Consider the following 25,901-nt stretch of genomic DNA (forward strand, 5'->3'; position numbering starts at 1 on the left):
CAGCTGTAATTACAAGCCTCCAGAGAACTAGGAAAATGTAATTAATTATCACAGACAACCTATATAAACCAAGCTAGGTACAGGTGAAACTGGGCACGAATGCTTGTTTATTTGACTGTTCAACAAGTATTCTAGTACTACTTGTATGTACTGCATCTCTTCAGTGGTTTTCTTATCTTGAGGCTAAGCAGAAATTTCTGGTTGGATCAGTTAACCCTCATAGCCAGATTCCTTTCACTTGGAGGGCAAGAACAAACAAAAAACCAACTGTGCTCACAGAAAAGCTACATAGGCCATTTCTGTGCCTGCCAGAAGCTTTCTACAACCTGGGCATTTGGCACCAGACCCTTAGTTGCCTCTTTCATTAATTAACTGGGCATTAGCCATACCTGCAGCTTGTAAATCTTGACAGTATCTCACAGTAACACTCCTCCCTTTGGAACATGGGGGTCATGGGGAATCACAAACCAACTGGGTAAGTCAAACTGAAGTGGATTTATATTTTGAGTAATTTACAAAGAGGGGAACTGCTGTGGAGTTAACAGTTCTTCCCTACCACTGATGCAGGACTAGTATTTCCAGGCCTACTCCTTGAAGAACAAACAAGCAGCTCTTCTGGAGAACAAATAAGAGAAACAAAGCTTTAAACTACTAAAGTTCATAGATGAGTCAGTTGTGAACTGCATCTGTTACTGAGGAAGACAAAACAGAGAACACTGCTGAACTTGCAAGCAGCACCAGTTACCTTGGAATTGCTGCCAGCTCCTTCAATACACTATGGAAGAGGAAGAGCAACTGATGGGGGAAGAAGACCACTGCTAGGTGTAGGAGGAGTAGCTTCTTACCAGTGTTTTGTTTATGGAGAGAAAGGCATCATGCCACTGAGATTCTGCAGTCTTGACCCCTAGGTAAGTGAAGAAGAGGAGCCAGCTGGTGGGCAAGAAACCCCCTCTCACACAGTTTTAGACAAGCAGTTGAAGAGGAACTAAAATCAGCCTGGGCACTAATAACTCTGCAGTCCTGCACACATCTGCCTGCCTACATGAGCATGCAAGCCAGTGAAAAGTTATTTTAACTCATTAAAATAATTACTAAATATGTAAATGTAACATATGTAAATATGTAAACTAAACACATCTATGTTTAGCTAAAACACCTGTAGGAGGAAACAACACTTTTACTTGTAAATCACCTTACAGTTATAAGGATTTGTGTGTTCCACGTGGCTGTATCACCACTAAGCTGCCCTCTCCTCCCACCCCAGCCCACCACTCCATACATGTCATATCTGCCTTTTAGCACACATGTTGCACAGCAACCTGAAACAAAGCATGACCAGCCAGCAAAGTGGTACTGAGGGCTTCTTACAAGATGATTCTTTAACACTGGAACTCTTGAGTTATTAGTGGGTTACTCTGTGCTGTTAAAAGCTGCATAAACCTGTACAGAGCAGAGAACAGTCAAGTAGTTCCAAGCTCCACTGTGAAGTTTCTTTGGTAGAAAAATATTCCAGGTAGGCCTGGAAAACTCTTGTTATCAGATACTCCAAGATCAGTATTTGCTCACTGGAGGGCCAAAGATGGTTCCAATAGGAAGAAAGGTGTGTGCTTTGTTTGCTTTTTAATTACTTCAAGATTGAACACAGTATGTCAAATTCAACAAGTGTTTGCTGATTTTATGGTGTTGAAGATGTTCAGGTAAGTTGTGCTTTACTGCAGTTACCCTTCCTACTTAGATACTCAAGACAGCCAGTTTGACACATTATTATTGGAAAAAATTATATTTTGGAAGAACTCACTACAGAAGGTGACAGAATTCCAAAAATCAAATTACATGAAAATATACATCGCCATTTTCTTTGTACATTAGGTGAGGAGAACTCTGAAGTAGAAGGCAAAGAATATGAAGGGCCACAGAGAGAGAGAGAGAAGGGAAAAGGAGGGAAACTATTTTTGATACCAAACCCAGAAGTTAGTAATTTGAAAGCCTACAGATGTGCATGCTTGAACTCAACCTTGAGAAAAAAAAAAACCAAGCCTCCCCCACACAGCCCCCACCCCACAAACAGGCAATGAAAAAAGGCAAAAAGAAAATCACCCATAAAAAAAGCAGCTCTTTCCTATCTTGGACTAACTGAGTCAACTTAACCTCCAAATGAAAGTGCTCAAGTCCCTTGGAAGTTAAAAATCCAACAGGCTGCTCGTGGGTGCTCCATGGCCAGTTTTATTGCTATACCCAATTCAAGAAGTATGTGCAATTGGGTTTAAAAAAGGGGTGGGAAGGAAAAAAAAAAAGCAAAAACATCTTTGAGACTAAAAAGGTCATCATAAAAGAAGACACAAGTAATTGATAGCAAATCCTTTCAGGGTTTAATTAGGAAAATTTTAAGTTCTCATAGGGGAAATAAAAGGGATCACATTTCCAAAAAAACCAAAAAAAAGATACTAAACTTTAATAAGCAAGAGATTTTAATTAAGCCTCAGTGGGTCAAAGGAAAATTAAAATGGGGGGGAAGAAAAAAAAACTTGATGCTAATTGGTTTTAGTTTGACATGCTTCACAAGTTGTTGGTTGCTTGTAGTTTTGTTTTAAACTGATAGGAAACAATGAATAGGGAGAGAAAAACCTGCTAAAATCTTTAGAATTTACACAATTCCATTCCTAACTACAGACAGGATTATTTGGTACGATGTTTATTTGTGGATGTACATGAACAGTATATATATTATCCGGATCATGTTGTGCTATGTACACATCTTTACAATTCTTCCTGAAGGTTAAAGCAGTTCATTAGATTTCAAAATGTGTAATCATCTTGTGTTGGCACTTATTAGGCTCTTGTCAGCATTGATAACTGGCATGTTTTATTGCAGCCCAGTTCCAGCCAGTGTTTGCCAACTTGTTACAACAGAAGTCCAGCAATAGGTGGGTAGAGTGCAGGAAAAAAACAGTGCCATGTTTCTCAATTGAAGACCTACAAAGAAATCAGAGTTATTAAAATAAAACCCCTCAGCATCCACTTAAAGATGTTAAATAGTGTTTCAAGCTCAAAAAAAAGGGAGATCATAACTTGCTCAAGAACTTTACATACCTCTATACAGGAGATCATCACCTGAGAAAGACTTGAGTTAGTTGAGCATATTGTGCATCCAAGCTCAACTATCAGACTTTCAGGCTCCTGTCACTCATGTTGCTTGTCAAGTGTGGAATGTGTGAAGATTGGATTATTCACACATTGGGCTAAAAACTTGCAGACATATCACTGGAACTCACTGTGAAGGATGGCTGCTGCTTCAACAGCAAAGTGCAGAAGGAAATGGCCCAGCAGTGCTTCAGTAAGTAGTGACACCACAGCTAGCAAGTCAGCCTGTGCTTGTTTGAAACCAGCTCTGTGGCCCCTTCTCATCCCATTCACTGCCCATCACTTACTTAGGAGGAGTCACCAGGACTTAGAAAAGCTTTTGCCTTCCAAAAAAGCAACACAGCCAATTACTTAAATATTTGTCATGAGCATTGTTTCACTACAGCCAAGTTTAACATGGCAACGGAGCTGAGGTTAGTTAAGGACAGTCTGGAGTGTTACTCACAGTTACTCCCTTTCTCTGAGACAGAAAAACCCCTGTCAGCTGCATTAACAATTCCTGCACTCTACTTATAGGCAGTTGTATAAATCATTCAGTTCCTATGCTTAGCCTTTTGATCAATATTAAGTATTTTCATGCTCTTTCTATGCTGAAGAAGGTTCCATTCAACCAAAGCATTTCTGCAGAGAAAAGACTGCAGTACTAGTTTGTCACAGATGGAGCCTTCCCCCACCCTCAACCTCCACAATTTTGACAAAATCATAAGAAGGAAACTATCTCCTGTACAACCTTGGTGAGGAAAAAACTGGCAGGATCATTTCATAAGCTGTTCTAGTTGTCCAGATAGTACAACCCCCTTAAACTGCATGTAAGTGCCCTATTCTTTTTCCCCCACAAGCTTCCTACACTGAAGCTAACTAACTAGTACATATGGTTTTGGGCTTCTCCAGCTAAACGGGTCAGAGTAGTTTATTTGCCAAACCAACCATTAAGAAAGGGCAGCTTCAACATGAAGTTCTGTTTTGCTTTGAAAAGCAAGAGTGGGAAATTATTAGCATGTTGAAGAAGTTTTTCCTTGGCATACCAAGATTAAAGTGACCAAAAGCCAGGTATTTAAGGGCCACGTTTTAATAGAGAGCTTTCCACAAGGGCTTATTTTGTGGAAAAAAAAACTAATTCCCATTAAAACTAGGATGGGATTGTTCAAATTAGAGTGAGTACCTTGACTCAGAAGCTCATTTTTAACAGGGTGGCATAAAGTGTAAATATCACATCAACTACTCTCAGGTCAAAACTTGTCTAAGCTCTCAGACATGCTACAGCTCAGTTTCCAAGCAGAATAAAGCTGTTTTTCCCAAGCTATTCCCAAGCCTTCTCCAGTAAAGAAGTTTTTTTGGGCTGCTGAAGAGAACACCACCTTTCTTGATATTATTATGGGCAGTATCTCCACTTGATCCTTTCTGATATGCAAGTAGACTTTCCATTAAAATTCCCACAGATACCAGAAACAATTTCTGAATGGTTCCTAACAAATATATATACACACATACTTGAGATAGAAAGGCAGGATGCTTTAAGATTCAGACAAGTGCTTCTCACAATAAGCAACATGAAATAATGATTATTCCTGTCTATTACAGCTCTAATACCCCACAGATTTATTAATACAGCTCTAGTAAGCCCACAGCACTACTAATAAAGAAGGATGAATACTGATAAAGCAAATTTGAAATGCAGAAGTTCCACAATCTTGGCAGAAGAGGCTGTTATTGCATTTAAAAATTCTTTTAGTCTTCAGTATCACATACAGCCAAAGAGCTCCACCGAGATTATGCAGCTGAGAAGAAAAGTTGGTTTGGTTTATTTTCTGCTTTTGTGGAAAGAAAGAGTAGTTCAGTAACACTTAGGCAGGAAACCCTCAACTCAGGTAAGCAACTAGTCTTCAGAAGGATACTTACCCTGAAAAAAGTGAAGCTACTAGCTGCTGAATAAGTGTCACTCAAAAGCAGTTTCTTGGCTTTTTCTTACACAGCGGGCAACTTTTCTTTTAAATTCTCCATTTCTGTCTTCTCTCCATTCCTTCTGTAATTGAACAAACAGCTTTCAGATGTCAGCCCTGTAACAATGTACAAGTTCTAGGCAGTCTCTTGGTGTTTAGACAGCAGCCATCTAGTCAACACCTAATCACTGAAAACCTCTGACATTCAGGACTTCAAAAACTTGCTCTAGGTTTCTATGCAGGTGGTAACAAGACAGTGAAGACACAGCCCTTCCCCCCCTGGAATTTTAGACATTCTCCAAAACTAATATGGTGGCTACCAATATTTCACAGTATTTAGGCTAAAGTCTATTTACTTCAGGCTGCAAAGTAGCAGCAAACTCAAACTGCAGGCCACAAGCTATTGTTATGAGCTAGAGAAAATATATTTAACTGCAGTGATGAAAAAATGTACCTAGCTACTGTGGAGCCAGTAGTTATTCTGTGATTTTTAGGACAGTTTCAACTCCATTTCAACCTAGCCATGGCACTCCAGGATAGAAATACAGAAGTCACAGTATTCAGAAGAGGCACAGCAGTGTCCTTAAAGAAAACACCTAGTTAGATATAGCTGCAAGATACTGGCTCCATGAGGAAGACCTGAACAGAGTGCTCAGCACACCTATGGGGATGATCTCTGTGACAGGTACCTCATTTCACAACTGCACAGACAAAGAACAAAGGTAAAGATGAACAGGAAGATAAGTGTGAACCATGAGCTGTTGCACACCATGGTATCACCAAAACCCACAAGGAAAAAGCACAGCCAGTTCTAAGGCTTTTGTGCCAACCTCCTGACAAGCTCAGATGAAAGCACAGGAGCATCATACACTGTGACTAAGGTTTCATGTTGGAGACTGGCAAAGAAGTGCTGGGAAAATATGAAGAAAACCCTTATTGAAGGACAGAAGTTCTACAGTTCTTCATTTTCCATATAAGCAAAATATTCTTACTGGAGGGGTTGTGGAAGAAGTTAAAAAAACAAACCAACGTTGTTTTACCTGAAGCACCTTAGCTCACAACACCTTTTCACCCCTTACTTGGAGTGAAGGTTGAAGCAATTTGAGTGAGAGAAAATGAAGATAACTGATACAACCTAACACTCAGCACCTCCAAAGCTCACACAGCCTGTCAGCACATTGGAAAGTGCAGCAGGTTTTCTCTTTCCAGTGAAAGCACAAATAAAGCGACTAATTAATTGTTCTTTTTCAGCAATTAATACAGCAAGCATTTGGCTCCTTGGACTGGAACATAGGAGAGCTTATGCAAGGTGGCTTAAGGCCAAGAAAAACATTGAATTGGTGCCCTTCTAGCGTCAGCTTCTTTGTTTTCCTTTCTATCTGTTTGTTAAACTAGAAGTAAAACTCCAATCATGTTTAGGTTTCTACACTGAAGACAGCTAGTTGACCAAGAAAACTCACCGCTGCATCAACATTAGCAGGAGAATCACCATTGGGATCTGCCAGCATAGAAATAACACTAATCATTATAGTTTCCACTGTGTGAATGGGAAGCCAACGTTCCTCAGGTTTTTCATAGCCATATTTATCTTCTCCAGGCTCATGAAGAATTGAAATGCAGACATCACCATTCTTGTCAACTACAAAATAGAACAAGGCATATTTCAGTGATGAACAATATGCTGGCATTGCTTTGGGATAGTCGTGGAACTGTTAACCTTCACTTTAGCAAGTCTGGAAGTGTGTTGGTGAAGACACTTCACAAAATAGGGAAGTAATTAACTATTACTGAACTCCACCTGTAATAAATAGGACTTGGTGGAAGTCTCTTCTTATGCCTGGACCTCTGGTAGAGAAAGCACAAGGAGAGAAAGAACTTACTACATTGCAACTTCCAAGACTATTTATTTAGACTCCCACTGAAGGTTTTTCTGTTAAACTCAGCAAACTAGACAGACTTTTTTTTTCCACAGCAACAGCATTAGCTAGATATTATTGCAATATATTGGATTATGATTTAAGCTGCTAGAATTATAAACTGCCTGACATGTACTCTGGTATTTGCAGATCTCAAACTGACAGCATCAAAACAGTCTCTCTGCCCCATATGATGGGAGCATTGTGCTGGTCTCCTCTCAGCTTTCAACATCTGCAACTTCAACGATGACTTTAGAAACTGAAGAGCATCCCTCCTTCCTCTCAGTAAAAACCTTCTTCCATTTTATTTTACCTTCCCATCCATGTCCAGCAGTCCATAAGTAAATGAAACATTAGGAGGAGGCTTTTTTGGAGGGACTAGAGGATGCTGTTATTTCCTTTCATGCTTCACTGAAGGAGGACAACCTTGGGCCTTCTGTATTCAACTGCCAAAGTTACTAACACTAAATATTTGAAGGCGTAACAAAAGGCAGCTATAGAAGTCAGGTTTCTCCTCAGACCAGAATTCTGCACTTAAGGAAAAAAAACCAAAACCTTCACATACCAAGAATTCAAGAAGCTGCTTTCAGTAGCTTCTGAAAAATACTTTCAGGAGCAGTCTGAGAGAAGCACCATTAAAAACCCTGCCACGATTATTACTTCATTGTGTAGTGAAGATGGTAAAGTAAATACAGAATTTCCTATTTCTAACACAAACAGACACGTAACCATTTGTCTTCACTGCATTTTAATTCTTAATTGCATAAAGAAACTAAAATGTAGACATTTCTTACCATTTGGATGCCAGATTTCTGTGATGAATTTCATTTTTGGCGGCCTCAGTGGATAGTCTTTTGGAAAAGTAAGATGAGCCTTGAAAACACCACCTTCACTGGGGAACCAAAAATATCTTAGTAGAGTTTCTTGTAAGCTTAAGCTAAAGATTGGAACTTACTGCTGTATCAGAAGCCCTAAGTCTACCCCTCACACAGCTTAACATCACGTTAGTAACTAACAGCACCATCATTTCCATATGCAATGCTAAGAATTTCTAGATGGAGAAGATCCTTTCACAAGGTACTGCCAGTTCCCTACCACTGTATCTTTTTTAGAATTAGGAAGATGTTCCAGAGAGGAAAAAACACACACAAAAAGAAACAGGGAAAAAACTGCCAAGGAATTCACCATCTGGAATTACAACTTACTTTTTTCCTCCCAGTACAGTTATTAAGAGGAAAAAAAAAAAAACAGATATTGCCCAGTACCTCCCCTTCTCATGTACAACCCAGCAGATGCCTGTTTATTTTCCTCTTTCAGACACCTCAGTCCTTATTTCTTGGTATCAGTCTGTGGCAGGAAGCCTCAGTGCAAAGTTACAGAAAGCTCTATATTTGGGTCTACAGCATTACTTTGTGAAAAGGCTTCCAATATGACCTTTTCAACACCAAGCTAAAGGGACTCAGACATAACAGTGAGGTGTTCTGCATGACAGTCACCCACTAAACTGGAAAACAACAATAAAAAGACACCCAGTTTTTATGTGGAGCTACAGGCCCATACTTAACTAAGTTAACAGCTTGGTGGTGGTCATTTTTTAAAAAATAACTCAGTTTTAATATCCAGGAATAGTCCCTTTTGGAAAAATGTGAAGGCCTATATGAAATGGCCTTACAGAGAGAATACTTTGCTAATGTAAATACAGCAGCATTTGCCCTGTTACTGTCATCTCTTGTAGTTGCAGTTTGTAACAAAATTGAAACTGCAAAGGCAGAGATTACAAAAACTGGAGCATAACCTCCCCAGACAGTGGTATGAGATGTGCAGTATGACAGGCTGCTCCTCAGCAGCCACACAGACAAAAGAATTGGTGTAGAAAAGACAAAAGCTATTCACTGCATTTTTTTTTCTCCTGTATTTGTAAAGGAATAGGAGACAGCATCCAAAGCCCACAGGCTACTGAGAAAATAACAAGCTTTACCACCACTAACCAAAGATGTGCAATTCTAGCAAGCATTAGAAAAAAACCAAAACAAAACCCAAAAAGCACTAGATCTATGTGACTTGGCTCTTAAAGCAGCTGAGGGGATCTGAACCCACAGTATTCATTTTCCACAAGTTTTTGAAAAGGCAGGCAGTTTCCAAAGAATCCTGGATCCCAGGAAGGTTAAGAATTCCAGAAACACTGGCTATTTTAACATCCACACTAGTCAAGAGTTAGATTACATTTGTTGATAGCCCCAAACCACTTATCCACTTACTTTCAAAGTGAAAAAGTCCTTCTTTCCTTTCTTAAAGCAGCAGATCCTAAAGTTACCAGTCTGTGTGTCATACCTGTTGCCCCTCATTAACTAAATACAACTCTTTAACTGGGCACACATTAGAAACCAGTTAATGAAGTACAGCCATCAATTAAGGGAGATCAGTGCCATTTTTAGCAATATTCCTGATAAAGGAGTCTTTGTCAGTAGAGCCATGCACTGAGTCTAAAATCTTTTTAGGTAAACTCAGCATAAAAGTGGGACCAGGAATCAGACTAAAGTTGGAAAATTGTGAAGTTAAACTCTCCTGTTCTACTGTCATCATAAAATAGACCAGGGAGGAAGGTTTTAATATAAGGCTACCTTGAAAAGCAGCAACTAAGAACTGCTACAGAAGAGAGCTTCCTATCTAAAAAGCCTCAAAACAAGCTCAGCAGTGGTGAAAAAAATGCTACTGCAATTTTTAACACGTAAGGTTCATAACAGGTTTTTATGTTTTGACATAACAGGTTCAATTAGAAGCAGTATTTCTTTATTGACAATATTTATAAAATGGCCATGAGAATATAATGGAGCCACTACAAGACTGTTTAAAAAGAGGTCAACAGAAGCTGGAGAATTAATCTCATGCAAGACTTGAGAATCACAATGCAGTGAGCTTGAGGAGAAAAAAGGCAATTTGATTACTGTGCTTAAGTACTTATTCAGAAGTCTGCAGACAGAAGTGTACAACAGCTTCATGTTGGAACTAAAACTGACCTGAAATAAACATCACTAGGCTTTTTGTATCAGTAATTTACCACTGGAACAGCTTAATGAAGGAGAACAGAGTTCATCTTCAAGGGATACACTTGAAACTTCTGGGCATAGAACCTGTTTCCATGTCATACCATTAAGTCCTCCTGTCTCAAACTGACAGACTTGAGGCCAATTCTACAGCCTGCTGCAGTTTTCCCCCAAAGATAAGCCTCTTGAAGTTTTTCCTATAATCACCGGTGTGAAGTTGTAATGGTTTAACATTACACTATCAGCTAAACTGATAGCCTAGCCTCACAGCAGTAACAGCAAATAGAGGATTATACCTGCCTTAAGTGTGTAAGAAAACAGAAGCTGCCTTTAAGTGTAGCCCATTCTCTCTCATTTCCACACAAGCACAAAGGGATCAGTGTTGCATTTTCCCAGGGGAGCAAAGCAGTTTAGAGCTTCTACATAGCAAATTCAGCTCTTTACAGGTATTTTACTAGCAACAGACCAGCATTACCTAACTTGATACCAAGATTTAGGTTAACTTCTACTCCCTTAGACCCAACTAGAACTAGTAAATCCAAGTTCACTTAAGTTTCTGTATAAGTATCAGTACTTACTATAGTGTATCTGGAGGACCAATAATAAGGACTTCCCATCGATAAAGATCATTGTCATCTATTAAGCCCGCTGAAAAGCCTTCCACTGGATTTTTGTTGAGCTCTGTGTAGGAAAAAGAATTTAAGAGTGACTTTAGGTGTCTATGATATGCATTTGCTGTTTTCTCTATACGTGACCAAAAAAAAAACCCACCCCATGAATTGCAGTGATTTGGCACCTACGGATGGACTGACAGACTGGGGAAGTATCCTCAACTCCTACCACACACACCAGAGCCAGGACCCATCTTCTGGCTCTCAAACTATCATGTACATCATGTGCAGAAGGGCCAATGGAACTCAGAACCAAGGGACATGGTCTCCTAAACTGGATACCAACAGGTGTGTGTGTGCAAGTCAGAAAACCAATTTTCTACTAATAAGAAAGCCACGCTGCTTTATAAAAAAAACCTGAAGAGCCAGATTAAACTAAAGTCTGTCTTTAACTCTAGAAAACCTTAACAGAAGAACAAACTCACACAATGCTCTGACTTGAAACTAGCATCCTACTTCCCTTCAAGTAATTCTATTTTTTTTTTTTCAGAATCTGAAAACATTTGAGAGCTCTGCCCAGTGCATTTTGAAGGTGATTTACTAATAGTCTGAATTACTAGAAGATAGCACAGAAAACAAGTTTAGGATTTGGGCCTTTTTTTTTTTTTTTCTTCTTTTGCTTCACAGTTTATCCACTAGTGATAAGCAATACAGGATTCTACGTTTATATGCTACTTCATATAGTTACTACCAGATAAAAGGCTTATCTGGAAATAGCTATGCAGAAGTCAGACTTAGATGTAGACTCCACTGAGTTTGTTTTCAGACTGCTCCAGGTAAAAGCATGAGACTTGGACACGTACACCTCAAATGAGTTCTACCTGAAATTCAACTTGGAGGGTGGGGAGGAGGAGAGAACATCTCTTAACCAATAGCTTCAGGTCAAAAACTAATTAAAATGTTATATTGATGCCAAATTGAAATTATTGATCCAACATTTCCAACAGTACACGAAGTTCTGATGGATCTTGGGTATTTAGGATACGGGAAGGGGAGAAAAAGAAAAAAGTTGTTCCTTTAACTAGTCAGTAATTTCCAGAATAAATTAGGGACTTGTTTTGTTTTACAGTTACTACTGCATTTATTTTAAATCCTGTCAGACATTATCCAGCCCTCATTATATTCCACAGTACAGTTTGTCTACATATTCTCTTTGTAAACCAAGTAACTGTATCAAGTTCAGAGGCCCTTATTGTGCCCTCAGGTAAAAGCAGAAGAATTTCAAGTGAGAACTTCATACCTTTCTGGAGAAAAGGCTACTATTAAGTCCAAACTGACATGCCTATAAGCTTGCAGTCACTGTTTGCCAGTTAAGTTCTTAACTATTTAAAGCACAGTTACAACAACACAAGAAGAATCAATTCAACACCTACACAAAAGGGTTTAAGTCCACACAGGAGCAAAGAGAAAGTGCTCAGCTCACAGGAAGGACCAAGGTCCTGAAGAGGTAGACAACAGCAGTACCAACTTGGTTTGACCATTGGTAATTCAGAGTCAGATTTATCCACATAGATGACTCAATGCTAAAATACCAAGAAATATTTTGGAAGGGCTTTTCTTAGAAGCTACTCAGCAGGAGTTCAGTCAACAGATGAGGTCAATCATTCACTCTTCAAGTTGCAGGACAAAGACTTATGTATTGAACCAAATCACGCTTTCTTCAAATCAAAATGTAGTATGGCAGACTATCTAACCAAGATACAAGCTTCAAAACAAAAAAAAAAAACTATAGAGTATGGCCACAACTCCACTAATCAGACCAGCTTTCACCCTCTGGCATCTATGAAACTTTGGGGAAACAGCTGCATGAGCTTGAGAAACAATTCTATTAAATTTTAGGTGAAAGGGGCAGAGAGACAACATGTCTCAGATGAAGTGAGGACCAGTGTTTTACTACCTCCTTATTACACAGTCTTCTTGAGCATTAGATATTAAAAGTTCCACCACATTAGTACTTGAATATAACCTGCTTTTTCATGCAGGATTTTATTTTTTTGAAACTTGTCTATTGCCTGTGCAAAAAAGTCACCTCTCTTCAGGACACTGAAGTCAAACATTCAGGTATTATATTAGCATTATAGTATAACATAACTACAAAAGTCAAGTGCAACTATTAGATTTGAGTATCTCACCTTAACACTTTCAAACTTGAACTTAAGCCTCTGAAACACAAGTTCCCTCATTTCTGCATTTCTACAGGGAGGAAAGGGTTTATGCTGAATTCATTGTAAACTGGTATCATTCAAGCTGCCCACATCTACCTTACTAATTGTTTGCTAGTTATCACTTTTCAGTGATAAGACTAAACAAGCCAGCCAGAAGTTAAGACTCTGGAAAATTCAGCATTCTTCTTTCTCTCTATCTAAATATGCCATATTATTTTTGAGCCCAACATACACGTTCTTCTCTATTTCTTGATTCGTGCTATTTCAATTTCTTTTTACATGTCTCAGCCTCCAAGTGACTTATTTTGCACAAGTCCTTTGCAAAATTTTTCATGTACTTGTTCCCAGTTAAAGCCAACTCTTACACCCTGACTCATACCCAAGACCTTGCAGCACTATATTGCAAGAGATCTTGTGAGAAGGAATAAGGTTGCTGGGTGCCAACTCTTGTAACATAGAAAAACTGCAAACTGTACAAAAGGGACAACCACTGATAACAATCTTCAGTTACAGCAGTTATGGAAATTTGCTTATTGAATGTTGCCTGTAAAGCAAATTATATTGCTTTTTACAGAAAGTAGCATCGGTCTCTGCTTGTGAAAGGTTCTAATTCTCCTTCCACATTAGCAATAGTGAGGCTTAGCTCAAGTAGCTACTCCTTGCACAAATACTTTCACTGGAGGTAAAACCATGGATATAAGTTCAGGCACCTTCTCCACTAGAGGTATGTAAAATTACCACAGGCAAGTTAAAATGAGGTTGTCCATCCAGATTATTTATGCTAACCTGAACATCAACTAATGGCTGGTTGGCAGACAGAAAAGGCAATCTCAGGAAAGCTCTGTACTGGGACATGAAAAACAATCCTTGGCTGCTTCACTATGGGTAGCTAAGAGCTGCTACTCGTTAAAACTTGCAAACACTGAAGCCTAGGGTTTGTTTGGTTTTGGTTTTTTCCCCTGGATCTAGCCAATGCTGCATATCAGAAGAGTTCTAGTAGTACCTTCTATTTCTTCATGAGTTGAGACTCTCACAGTAGTAAAACCCATGCATTTTAGTGCACTAAAATCCCAAATCAATAGTGATGCCGCTACATCAAGAAAGGATCACACACACCCTATGCTCCCAGTCACAGAAATCTGCTGCTAGGCAGAGCAACTTCTGCCCACCAACCAGAGACTCTGGTGACACTGACACTGCCCTCAAGAAAAGGAGACACCTGTTCTCTGCATCTGTCATTTCCTACCAACTACAGGAGTTAACTAATTGTAGCCTGAACAGGAGTTTTCCTAGACAAAACACACAGACAATAAGCATGTTTCAGAAAGCAAAGGATTCAATTCTCTCCTTCAGGCATGGAGAGGGGGGAAAAAAGCTCTTGGTGCAGGTCCTCTACAAAGCCCTCTTGAAGAGTTATGCTACAAGTCCTGGAAAAGCAGAGAAGACTATAAAGAACTGGATCCCTCCACATGGGTTTTTTCAATACTTACATTTTTCTTTGAGATTTCCTGTTTAGCTAAAGACAGGCTGCACTCTTAAAACATAAATTAGCACATTAACACATTTCCACCAGGTCCATGCCTAACTAAGTGCATTTTACGTGCTACTACTAAGTATTACACTCTATGGGTTAGTGTTTTTGCCAATATTTTCTGCATTTTCGATAGTTTAATGTAATAGAAAGCTTTCTTCCTAAAGAAAAAAAAAATATTCTTACATTCAGTCTAGAAGCAGTTTCAGGTAGAGTCCTTTGCAGCTCAAGCAGTAGCTGACAGCCAGCACAGCAAACACCTGGCCAGCTGCCAAGCAGCAGCATACTGGGAACAGAATCCTGTGGCTGCTTATAAATGAGACATCCAGCTCCTTTAATCCCAGTCCTGAACCAATACCTGATTTGGGAGGTGGGGAAGACCAAAGGCCCATAATCCAACAGAGTTGTTTAAGTCTAGCACAGACTTCAGTGTCCAGTTCCTTCCTTTCCACATCATCTGCCAACAAAACACAGTGCTCCTTTAGCAGTTTAGCTCACTAAAGCAGAACTGAGTTAGCAATGACTTCAACTTGAGCCAACACAGCACCATAAACTGTGCTTCCAGTTTCAGCGTTTAGTTGACACCAAGGTACTGATGTTCCCACACTCACTAAAACTGCCTTTATATAAACCAAGAGACTTTCACCAATCCAAAAGCAAAACGGTGTCAACAAAAATGACTAAGCAGAAACAGCCCCATGGCTACATGTACCAGCAATGTACGGCATCTAAACTTTTCAGCCTGATGTTTCACCCAGCCAGCCACTGCATATGAACACTTCAGAGCATTTTAAGCTACATTACAGAACAAAGTTTTCAAAAATATAAGCTTCTACATTATTTTTAATGGCAGCCTCTTAAGTTACAGTGTTAGAGTTTTATGTCACCAGTGGATTGAGTTCAGACTAGAAAAAACAGACAGGACAGTAGAGTCCTGGCTAAGGCTCTGGAGGAATGATCTAAACGACTTGCACACAGTTCCCAGAACAAGCAGGCAATATCAGAGACTTGCATTTGCTATACATTAGGCTTGTTTTTTTCTTGGTTACCTTTTGTGAGTCTCAGCACTAGTCCAGGAGCTTCTAACAACTGTACAGACTGAAAATCCTCATTTTAGCCTCTTCTCCAAACCCCAAGCCATGAGGTCCATACAGTTACGTTACTTAATTGAGGTCAGGTAACATCTCCAAGACTTCCAGAACACCCAGCTCTAAATCTCAGATTCTAAAATATTAGGGCTGAAATAGTGATGAAGTAACATGATCTCCTTGCAAAGATTTATTCCCAGAGCTCTGTATTATCTGCTTCCATCATGTTCTGTCTTTCTCCACAAGCTCATCCAAAAAGATCAGACAAAACGTAGTAAAGATACACACACTCCTGGTAGCCACTTTGGCAGTGACAAATAAGATAGCAATTAAGAAAGTCTCCAAAGGATATTGTAATTATTTTGGAGGGAGACTGAAGCAGTAAAGACAAACCTGTCCTAGAGAGATTACCAACCAGTTCAGAAGCAGCTCTAGATCTGACTCTTCACTTGAGCCTAGCAACTAATTTCCAGTGCTTCATGCAATACTGCCTGTTCATGAGGGCAGCATTACAGACTTCTACAAATCTGATTCTCCTGTCAGTTTACGGAATTTGTGGAGAGGGTAGTATAGCTACCATTAACAGGTAAGCTGCTCACAGAATTCATCTCAGTTTGGTGTTAAACAGCTTCGTGCACTAGAGCATCAACACGCTTCACTTGCCACCTTCTCAGCTGTACCTGTGAGCTTGCCAAGGCTGTGAAGCAGGTTTTTGGAAGGATGGAGGGTCTCATTTGGCTTTTCTTTTTACTCCTGATCAAATTCCTAGCCAGGCACACAGCAGCATTAATCCAAAGTGACGAGGCAGAAGTTCCTAGAACTGCCACTGTGGGTCTATGGATTAAGATTTAGTACCAGAGAAACTTTATTAGATAGAGACTGGAATTCATTTACAAGTAAGATGTCACATCACTCTAGACATAAGCTAAGAATAAAGTTTTTGTTATGTTCTGTAGCTTCATGTTCACATGAGCTGTGGTGTGCCTGTAGACAAGACAACTGAAATGGCAGGCTACCTATTTAGCTGGAAACTCACCCTTAACATACTAATCAGAAGCTTGCAGGTCTTTGGTACTGTCTCCGTTCTCGAGGAGTTCCCCCTAAGTCTACTGAGGTGGCCAGCGAGACGTTGTCAATGCTCCTTAAGACATCCATCCCAACTTAAAGGTTTTAAAGCCAGCTCTCTCACACAGTCTCAATTAGACCACAGATAACCAGCTGCCAATCTGACCTGACAACCCAGTTTACTCAGCCCATCATCTGTTCCAGTGCATCATTTCACCCAAGAGTCATAAAGACAGGCAAGAGGAGGGATGACCTATTTTGAGACATTTTCTTTCTGTAGCACTTTTCATACATGGAAGCCTTCTGTGTACACACACAAACCAATCCCTTTCCAGCATCCCACACTTACCACACACAGAAGGAAGGTCTTTCCCTCTTCCCCTAACCTGTTTGCCTTAAGCAAATATCTTTAACTCAGTAACTTAAGTTTGCCTACTAAGCCCACAAGTCTTCTCTGAAGATGAAGGTGGTGTAAAAGTTACTTTCCTCTCCGAATCAGCTTCCACAGAACACTAGAAGTACAAAATACACTGATAAAAACCTTTGAATTCCATGTTTAAAATTCTGAAATATGCTTCCAGAATTAAGATTCTCAGCAGTCAGTTTATATTCAATATCAAATTAATATTAATAGCATATTTTTTTGGTTAAAATTGAGGTAAAATGTTTCCTGAAGAACTCTCTGGCTGCTTGAAGATTGCTGTGTATCCCATCACACCAGAATCTACCAGTTACATCATGCAGGTTAAAATGGAGGTTGAACAAATATGTTAAAAATTTCCTCATAAGGTCTGAATTTTGGGGGAAGTAGTCTCACAAAGGTAAAAGCAAGGGTAAGCAAAAGGACTGAAAGAACCCTGATTCTGAAGTCTACATGTGAAAGGAAAAAAGTCTTAGCAGGAAACATTCAATAGTTTGTCCACACAGAGTCAACTGCAGCAGCTGCAGCACAGGGTCACCACGTTCATCTATTACACATGGTATCATAGACACACAACCTTCACTTTGTCCTCAGTGTCCAATGCATGTGTCTGCTCAACAAGTCAGACAAGTATAAGGTGAGTAGATGCATCTGCATTTGAGACTGTCACCCTCAGCAGCAGTTCAACAGAGATCTTACCAGGATAAGTAGCTCCTGAAACTCCATGATTATCTTGTCCCAAAGCAGATGTCAAAAACAGGTCAGATGAATTGCATGTACGTGTATTTAATTCTCTCATCTACAGAGGTTCCTACAGAGCTTCAGATGTCTACTGCCTACAGCTGCTAGAATTTGGCAGGACAAGTGTCATCTTAGGTGCCAGTCATACTAATGTAGTTGAGTTTAACATGGACTGCAGGAAAAGTAAATTAGCTTCTTAACAGCTGTTTGGAAATTACCAACAAGACTAAAGCTACAAAACAATTCCATCCAAGTATCTTCTGAGCAGCCATATACACACCAGTCATGGAACAGCACTGCTGAACAGAGCTAAGAGCTCTAAGCTGTGTATGTTTTACATACAAGAAAATAACATGATTCTAGGAAATCCACTAGAAAGCCTGTATCACAAGACTATGCCACAGGGAGATGTTAACACCTGAAGAGTTCCTCATAAACTTTCATCATATGCATACATTGTTCTGCAAGACAAGGACACTTTTCCAGTTCATTTTCTCTCCTGCTTACAATATGAGTAACGGGTTTGCACATCCTAATTTGAGTGACATTGTTATTCAGATTTTTTTTAAAACACATTTCTCTAAGTCACTCCTGACAACATCATCTTTTAGATCAGCACCAAGTGCAATCCACCTAAAAAAGGAGCCTGTTTCACATGCTAGGTATTGTGATGACTGCATGGGAATAGGTTGCCCTTAACGAAGAACTCACACAGACTCTACAAAGGGTTTTATCAAGTCTTTATGATTATTCTAAACCTGTACAAGCACCACTAATATCCATGCCCAGGAAAGCAGTTATTTTTATGCAATCCTATTTCATTGAGATTGCTGTACTTAAGTGTTCTTACAAGGTATGGATATCTGATCTCTGTTCCAGCTGACATGCCTTAGACCTGATCACAGAAAGGAGAAGCAAATATGAACATTTACCCTTCAAGGGCAGCCTAAAACTCAGACCTACCTGATTCCATAAGTGAAAGATCTTGCCAAGACCTGTCTACTGACATATCCACCCACCACCGAAAACTGAAGCACGGAGCAGGTGCAACGTGGTGATAGCACAGGCCTGCATGTAAAGCATTACCCAGATTCTGTTCCCATGTGTTGGGACAAGCAGCAGACAGTGCAAGTTTCAAGAATCACACGTGCTATTCCTCACCCAAGCCACCTGCTCTTCAGTCACCTCACTTTGCACACTCATTTTAGTATTTGGCTAGCTTATGCTTTCACAACAGCAGCCAGCGTTCAGTTCAGTTCCACTTCATTAGAACCCAATCTTTATGCTGGAAACAAAATGCTGTATTTTTTTTTTTAATGCTTCCACTACATTCTACACCAATACTTGAAACTTAGTTGTGCAGAACACCCCACATGCTGAATGATTTAGAAAAACTCCAGCCTTATGGGTGGCAAACAAGAACACCTAGGTCAAAACAGAGGTTGCAATAAACACATCAGAAGACAATTTAGCAGAATGTCTATTTGTAGGTACAGCTTGTTTGCCTCAAAGTTCACTTATTTTCAAACTGTTCAGAAAAACCACCTGTACCAATACCAACCAAAGGGACCAAGCAATCATATTATAGTTAAGTATGCATGTACTGTTCCAAGTCTTCCTTGTCTTAAAAAATTACAATTATCTGCTGAAGAGTCAAGTTATAATTACATGTGGTTTTATTTGAGAACTAGTCACTCTACTTGATTCATCTCAGATCAGTTTCTCTTAAATAAAAAGACACAGCAAATCAATAAAACCTTACAGTTTACATTTCTGCAACAGACAGCTCTTTAATACTAGAGTTGGAATCACTATCAATCACATGAGGCAAAACATATTTGTAGGATTTGAGTGACTTAACATCTCAAAAAAAAAAAAGATCTTATCAATAAAGCAGGAATTCTCCTAATGAAATTATTTTCTTGGTAGGTATTAATTTGCTCCTTATTTCACAGGATCTCCAGCAGCATTCTCCCATTCCACCATTCTCTAAAAGAACAAAGTCACTTTATTGCCAGATCCAGACACATTCATACTTCGGTGTAACTTACAAAGTCTTGTCTGGGGGGAGCAGAGAAGGAAGGAACTCATCATTTATGTTAAGCTTGGTTCTTTCCCTGAAAGATTAGTAAACTGACCCAGCCAGAGCCAACTGGCTGTGCTTACAGCTGCCCCATCAAGGGGTGAGCTTATGAAGGAGGCTGTTACTGCTTCATCCTGCTCAGACAAGTGGTTGACTCATCAAGGCCCTCAATTCTGAAATTTAACTAAACCTCACTTTCCAGAACTGCCAGCATCCCTAGATTTTTGCTCTTGTGACTGCTTTCATAAACACTGGGTTTATTTTTTTTTTAAGAGGCAGAGCTCAGCTTATTTCTGTGAGTGGAACACTTGAAAAACTAATACGTGAAGCTAGTTCAGTTTGCAACGAGGCACATCTATTATATTTGCGGTGTGACAAAAATTCAGCCTGCATGTACAGCTCAGACTGTAACAACTGTAAAAAGGCATCTGTTTTAGCAATGATATTGTCTATAAAGTCAGCATGAGCAAGGCAGCTTGGATGCTTCTGTCAACACACCCTCACAAGAAACAGGATTATCTTCTTTGCTACAACAGTGCTGTACACTGCAAGAGCGTTAAGGTGAGTGGTACACACAGGCTGTATCTAAGCATCCCAAAAAGCACTGCAGCAACAAAGATCAATGGTTTTCTAAAAATATGAAAGAGTCCCTTAAAAAAAAAAAAGGCAGGAGGGAGTTCTCTTTTCAAGTTATACTGGAGTTTGACATATGCAGGACCTTGAAGTCTTAACGATTCAGGATAACACAGAATATTACTGGTCATACATACAAGCAAACCCCTCCAGGGAAGACAAGACAGGCTAGCATCAACTTAATACTTCAGATCAGTGCCACTCTAATTATTTTGTAGACAAACCTACTGTAAGACAGTAAACAGCCAGTACTAAGCTGTAAACAAAGGCTCCTTAGAGCACTAGTCACCCAAGAGATGTGCCATCTCAGCTTTGATCTATAATGTGAATTTCATCATTCACTCAGATTTCACTACTCAAATATTTTAAAAGTAAATTCTACAGAATTGCCAGAAATTCAACTAGCTCAACATTACCCTATGAGATTTTTCCACACAAGGAAGTAAAAATTGTTCAACTGTCACATTACGTATTTATTAGTTTGACAACTTTTTAATTTTTAATTAGACATTTTTACTTTGATATTAAGAGCTGTACACACTTTAGACTGAAATAATGCCATGTTTCTCTTGTTTCAGAAAAATACTAGTGTAGGTTTTTCTGTATCCTAAGCTGGAGAATATTTACAACACAATACAACTTCAGTCAACAAGGACATGTTTATTCCCATGTTTTCAGAGATCCATGTTTATGCTAATGAGGACTTGCACTTCTGGATCCATTGTGTGGTACTGATTTAACTGCATCCTCCCTATGTGATTTTGCTGGATGAACTAGACAAGTCTGCCTACTCTAACAAGTCTTTGTCAACACAGATTTGGCAGAAAGATGAAATGAAAGCATTCAGAGAAATGCCTCAGTCTGCAAAACCCTTGGGCTTGACAGCTCTGGAGCCTGGAAGAGCAGCTTTACACTTTAGGTTGTCTCCTGCCTCCATTTAAAGAGCATCAAGTTTTGGGGCTGTACAGAGAACACTGTTTATCCTCCCCACACCCCCCTTCAGAGGTGAACTCTGCTGATCTATCTGCTGGCTTTTCCTGCAAGTTCAGAGGCACTTAATTCATTCTTAGCTTTTCCTGCACCTTACCCGTAAGAGGAAATGGGCAGGTCATGGCTTCTATTTCACATTATTACTAACCCATAACCAAGTGCCTTTCCCCTTAAAAAGAAGAAATCTGCGAGAAAAAAGTGTATTGAATTGAAGAGATCTCCAGAAGCTGCTAAAACTTACAATTAACTTGATTTTTTAAGAAACAGCCATTTAGCTTCACAGATATCCATAAGAACTAGCTTGAGCTAGTTAGACTAGCACTCTAACTTTGGTAACCAAGAGATCCCCACTCAGCAGCTCATTTAAACACTTGGAAAAAAAATTAAAACAACAACTTGCCAAAGATATTGATATGTGCTTGCCTCACAAATATCACAGAATTATCAGGCTGGAAGGGACCTCAAGGACCATCTGGTCCAACCTTTTTAGCTAATACTATAGTTTATATGAGATAGCTCATATAAACTATATAAAAAGATATAACACTAATTCCCTAGTGGTATGGCTCAGTATTTTATTAGCAAAGATGTTGTGAAGCTACAACATCTAACTTGAAGTTGTATTTTGTGACTGTCATTGAATATCCCTTCTATAGCATTATCAGCATCCAGAACATGCCACTTAAGTTGACAAGCATGTTGTACACATGGTGCTGTGGTACTAGTTACCTGCTCAAATTACAATATAAGCCAGTTTGCTTCAGGAAAAATACAAGTTTGTCTTCACAGACTGACTGGAACAACCTGGGATTATGTTGTCAATTTTCATTCTGTCTTTTGGCAAGACCTTTGGTTTTAGGTCTCACTGAGCACGACTTCACAGCTGACCTTCAGTTTAACAGTCTTCAACAACCAAAACAACTTGCTGGAGTGCTACATGCCATAGACACCTATTTTTCCCCACAAGGTGTTTATTAAGAACCAAACCATATGGGAGACAAAAGAGGTCACCATTCTGAGAACTACTGTTTTACATTCCTTTCTCCTCCTGTCATTGTTTTTTTCCTCTTGGCACTGTGAAGAGCTGCCCAGGGCCTCACCCATTACAGAATTCCTATATTCCTCAACTGCTCCACCACTATATGGGCTTCTGATTGCCCTGGCAACCTCCCTCCACTTCTGGATGTCTTGTTCCAAGTCTAACAGCTCCAACTTCAGATCTCCTTTGCCTGAAGAATGCTAATTTGACAAGTGAGTGACCTAGAGCAATTTACACTAGCTTAGCTCACATAACTTATATCCACTGCCTGTTCACCATCCTCCAAAACCAAACCACTAAGTACAACCCAGTACCTCACCACACCTGCTATAATGCAAAAGCTGCACGTAGCAGGGCTGAACTATCAACCTGCACCAGGGGAAAAAAATACCACAATGCTGATTTCTGTTTTGAGGTAGAACAATGTAGTTGTAAATAAAGGGACACACATTGGAGCAGCTGAGACTTGGAAGAAGACAGCCAGCAGTAGGGAAGATCAGACATCATGAAGTTCAGTCTCTGCATTGCGACTTCAAGTAGCCTGCCATCAGAAAAAGCAGTGTCAGAGTCTAGTTTCAGCTTAGTTCAGATTTTGCTCAGGTTATCACATGTGGAAGAAACTACTTTCTTTCTTAGGTCAGTTAATCCAGAATAGGGCTTCTGAAGAGTTCAAGACTGCTTCTTCAGTACTCACCACACACTTAAGTATGCACTCACAATCACTTTTAGTATTGTTTTGATTTTAATACATGTAAAAGGATACCAAATTATAACTAACATGAGTTAGAATACCAAAACCCCACAAAAGAGTTTCATGTTACGTGTAAATGGTTGCAGTGCTTGAGTCAGAGTTGAAACAGTAGCAATTAGGAGGGGCAAGTGGAAAAGCTTACCAGTTTTTACCATTATATGTGAAGCCTTCTGAAGAGAGTGAGCAGAAAGGTAGACTTGGGGGTTAACTTCTGTTTAGCAGTCTTCTACTTATATATCCAACCAGCCTGTGCTCACAGAAGGTCTTAAGGTCTCACAAGACAAGAAAAAAACCCAACAACCTACACAACAGAAGCTGACAGCTAATACTTATTATTGAGAGGCTTCAGCTAAATGTCAAACTTTCTTTCGTGGAGCACCATGAGTCAGTTAAAAGTGAAATCCCAGACAGCCGAAAAACTGTATTAGGTTACCAAATCCTCACTTTTATCAAGTTAAAGAACAACTGTTCTAGACTACTGCTTCCCTAGAGGGATCATTTATAGCAAAGAGAAGCTTCTGCATCAAATCCAGTCCGAAGCTCCTGCAGAGTAAGCCTACACCTACTGTTATGAGCACACCCAAACATGCAGCCACCTCACTGGATGTCAGTGACAAGTTCAGCGGTCACTACGGCACTAAGAGGTACATGCCTATGTTCCAAAGTGCAGCTGCAGTAGGGGCAAGATAACTAATTTTTTTTTTTTTTTAAGAGTGTCACCTTAAAGGGGTAAAAGAATCCTGTGCTAATAGTTAACTATGTAAGTTTCTCAAATTTATCAACACCTAAAACCAGAAGAGAGTGTTGGAGACGCAAAAAACCACATCAATTTAGCCTGCTCTACCTGGTTATGCAACTCCAGCTCCTTGCTGCTAACAACGCTGGTTCCCACCCTTATGCTTTCAAAGACACTACTGAAGTCTGAGGCTGAAATCATCCTCCAGGAATTCCCGTGGCAGCTTAGTGACTCCTATCCCTTTGCACGGCGACTCGGCAAACTTCAGCCGCGTGTGCCCGAGTTTAGGTGCACCCAGCACACATTTCCTTATCGGGGTAGGGAGCAGTTTTTTACGTAAGGGCCAAAAAAAAAAAAAAAAAAAAAAAAAAAAGGCAACGCAGGTTCACTCGAGGTGCCGGTCAGACCTGTAACGAGGGATGACTGCAGGCAGCACAACCGGCGCGCAGAGGGTGCGGGGGAAGAGGCGGGGGAGGGAGGGAGGGCGCGGGGCGGCTCGTTTCTCTTTAAATCTGGCCGCGGCACATGGAGCCGCATTGTGCGCCCGGAGCCCCGCGCATGCGCGGCGGGGCCGGCTCCCCGCGGCCATGGCGGCCCAGGCAGGGCCGGCGCGCACGGCCCGGGGACAAAGGGAGGGGGCGGGGGGGGGTGGGTGTGCGGCGACGAGGAAGCCAAGCGACCATCCCGCTCCCCGCTCTCCTGTCCCCCAGCCTCCCAACTCCTCCTTTCCCCGCCCCCGGAGGGACCCCCCTCGCCCCTCCCTGCGGGCTGCCCCCCCCCCCCCCCCCCCCCCCCCCCCGCAGCGGCCGGTCCCGCTCGTCTCCCCCAGGGCCGGTCGCTCGCTCGGTCTCCCCGCCCCGAGTCCGATCGCGGTGTTGCCCGCTTCTCTCTCTCTCCCCCCCACCCCGTCAGCGCCTGCCGACAACAAAGGGGGAAGCGGCCTCCCCCTCCCGATCCGCCCTCCCGGCGCAGGGCACGGGAGGTGAGGGGGGAGCCGCGGCGGGACGGGGCAGCCCCGGCCCTCACGGGAAGGTGCGCGGAGCGGGGCGATTCACCCCCGGGCCTCGAGGTACCGTTTCCAGGAGGAAAACCGTCCCCTCCCTCCCTCCTCCGCTCCTTCTGGGTGCCTGACAAACATCCCCTCACGCCACCGAGACTTCCCCGCACACACATCTCCCCCCCCCCCCCCCCCGCAAAGCCGAAGGAAGGAAAGCTCCGGCTCCCTCCTCCCCGCCCCGGGGAGACAGGCCCTCCGAAGAGACCGGGGAGGCAGCCGGGCACGGCGAGGGGGTGGGAGAGGCCAGCAGGGCCGTTTGCCAAGCCCCGCTCCCCGGACGGGACGGGGGTAACGAAGCAAACGTTTCCCCCCCCCCCCCCCCCGTTATGACGGGCCTCGCACCCCTCCCCCCGGCTCCCCTGGCAGCGATCGCCAGGCACGGCTCCCCCTCCCCCTCTCGGCCTAGTTCCCTCAGCTCCCGGCTGGGCAGCAGAGCGGCCAAGGGGGGGGCCGTAATCTCCCCTTCCCCCTCACACACACACACACACACACACACCCCCCCGAGCCGGCGCCCCTGCCCCCACAGCAGGCCCCGTCCCCTCAGGGCCCGGCCAGCCTGCCCTCCCTCTCCCCCACCGGCCCCTCAGCCCGGCTACCTGCCAGTTGTCTCCGCAGTAACAAGGCGGACTGGAGCTCCGTCATTCTCTCCCCCTCTACCCGGGGAGGGAGTCCCAGCGGCGGCAGGGACGGCGCGGCTTCTGGTGCGGCGAGCGCCCGAGGCGGCGGCGGCGGCGACGAGCGGCCTCCTGCCCTCCCGCACCGCTCCCCCCGGGGGTCTGGCTCCGCGCCGGCCGCCGCCACAGCACGCAGGGTCCCTGGCAGGGCCGCCGGGCCGTGGCTCCGTGCCGCCCTCCTCCTCCTCCTCCTCCTCACCCTCACCGCCGCCACC

At 41.8% G+C, this 25,901-nt stretch overlaps 1 protein-coding gene across 2 annotated transcripts; it reads right to left on the reverse strand.

The window, feature by feature from the left end:
• Positions 1-1,761: 1,761 nt before the first annotated feature.
• Positions 1,762-25,901, reverse strand: UBE2G1 (ubiquitin conjugating enzyme E2 G1). Of its 2 annotated transcripts, none has more exons than XM_051635792.1 (6): positions 25,609-25,901; positions 10,620-10,722; positions 7,792-7,889; positions 6,542-6,720; positions 5,041-5,164; positions 1,762-2,973 (listed from the first exon to the last, which is right to left on the reverse strand). In XM_051635792.1, the coding sequence occupies exons 1-5, from the start codon at positions 25,652-25,654 to the stop codon at positions 5,078-5,080; spliced, it is 513 nt and encodes a 170-aa protein (XP_051491752.1). In that variant the 5' UTR covers positions 25,655-25,901; the 3' UTR covers positions 1,762-2,973; positions 5,041-5,077. The 2 variants fall into 2 exon arrangements, with proteins under 2 accessions (XP_051491752.1, XP_051491753.1); XM_051635793.1 differs by lacking the exon at positions 25,609-25,901 and adding an exon at positions 14,767-14,970.

This window comes from Apus apus, chromosome 18 (genome assembly GCF_020740795.1).
Source record: "Apus apus isolate bApuApu2 chromosome 18, bApuApu2.pri.cur, whole genome shotgun sequence".
Classification (NCBI taxonomy): Eukaryota; Metazoa; Chordata; class Aves; order Apodiformes; family Apodidae; genus Apus; species Apus apus.

What these genes read in the sequence shown, in the direction of transcription:
- UBE2G1 (XM_051635792.1), bottom strand. Translation starts at nt 25,654, where the DNA reads ATGACGGAGCTCCAGTCCGCCTTGTTACTGCGGAGACAACTGGCAG. An exon ending in ACTGCGGAGACAACTGGCAG is followed by an intron (nt 10,723 to 25,608) that starts GTAGCCGGGCTG and finishes TTTCCTACACAG; the next exon opens with AGCTCAACAAAAATCCAGTG. An exon ending in CTGCTAATGTTGATGCAGCG is followed by an intron (nt 5,165 to 6,541) that starts GTGAGTTTTCTT and finishes GTTCAATTACAG; the next exon opens with AAGGAATGGAGAGAAGACAG.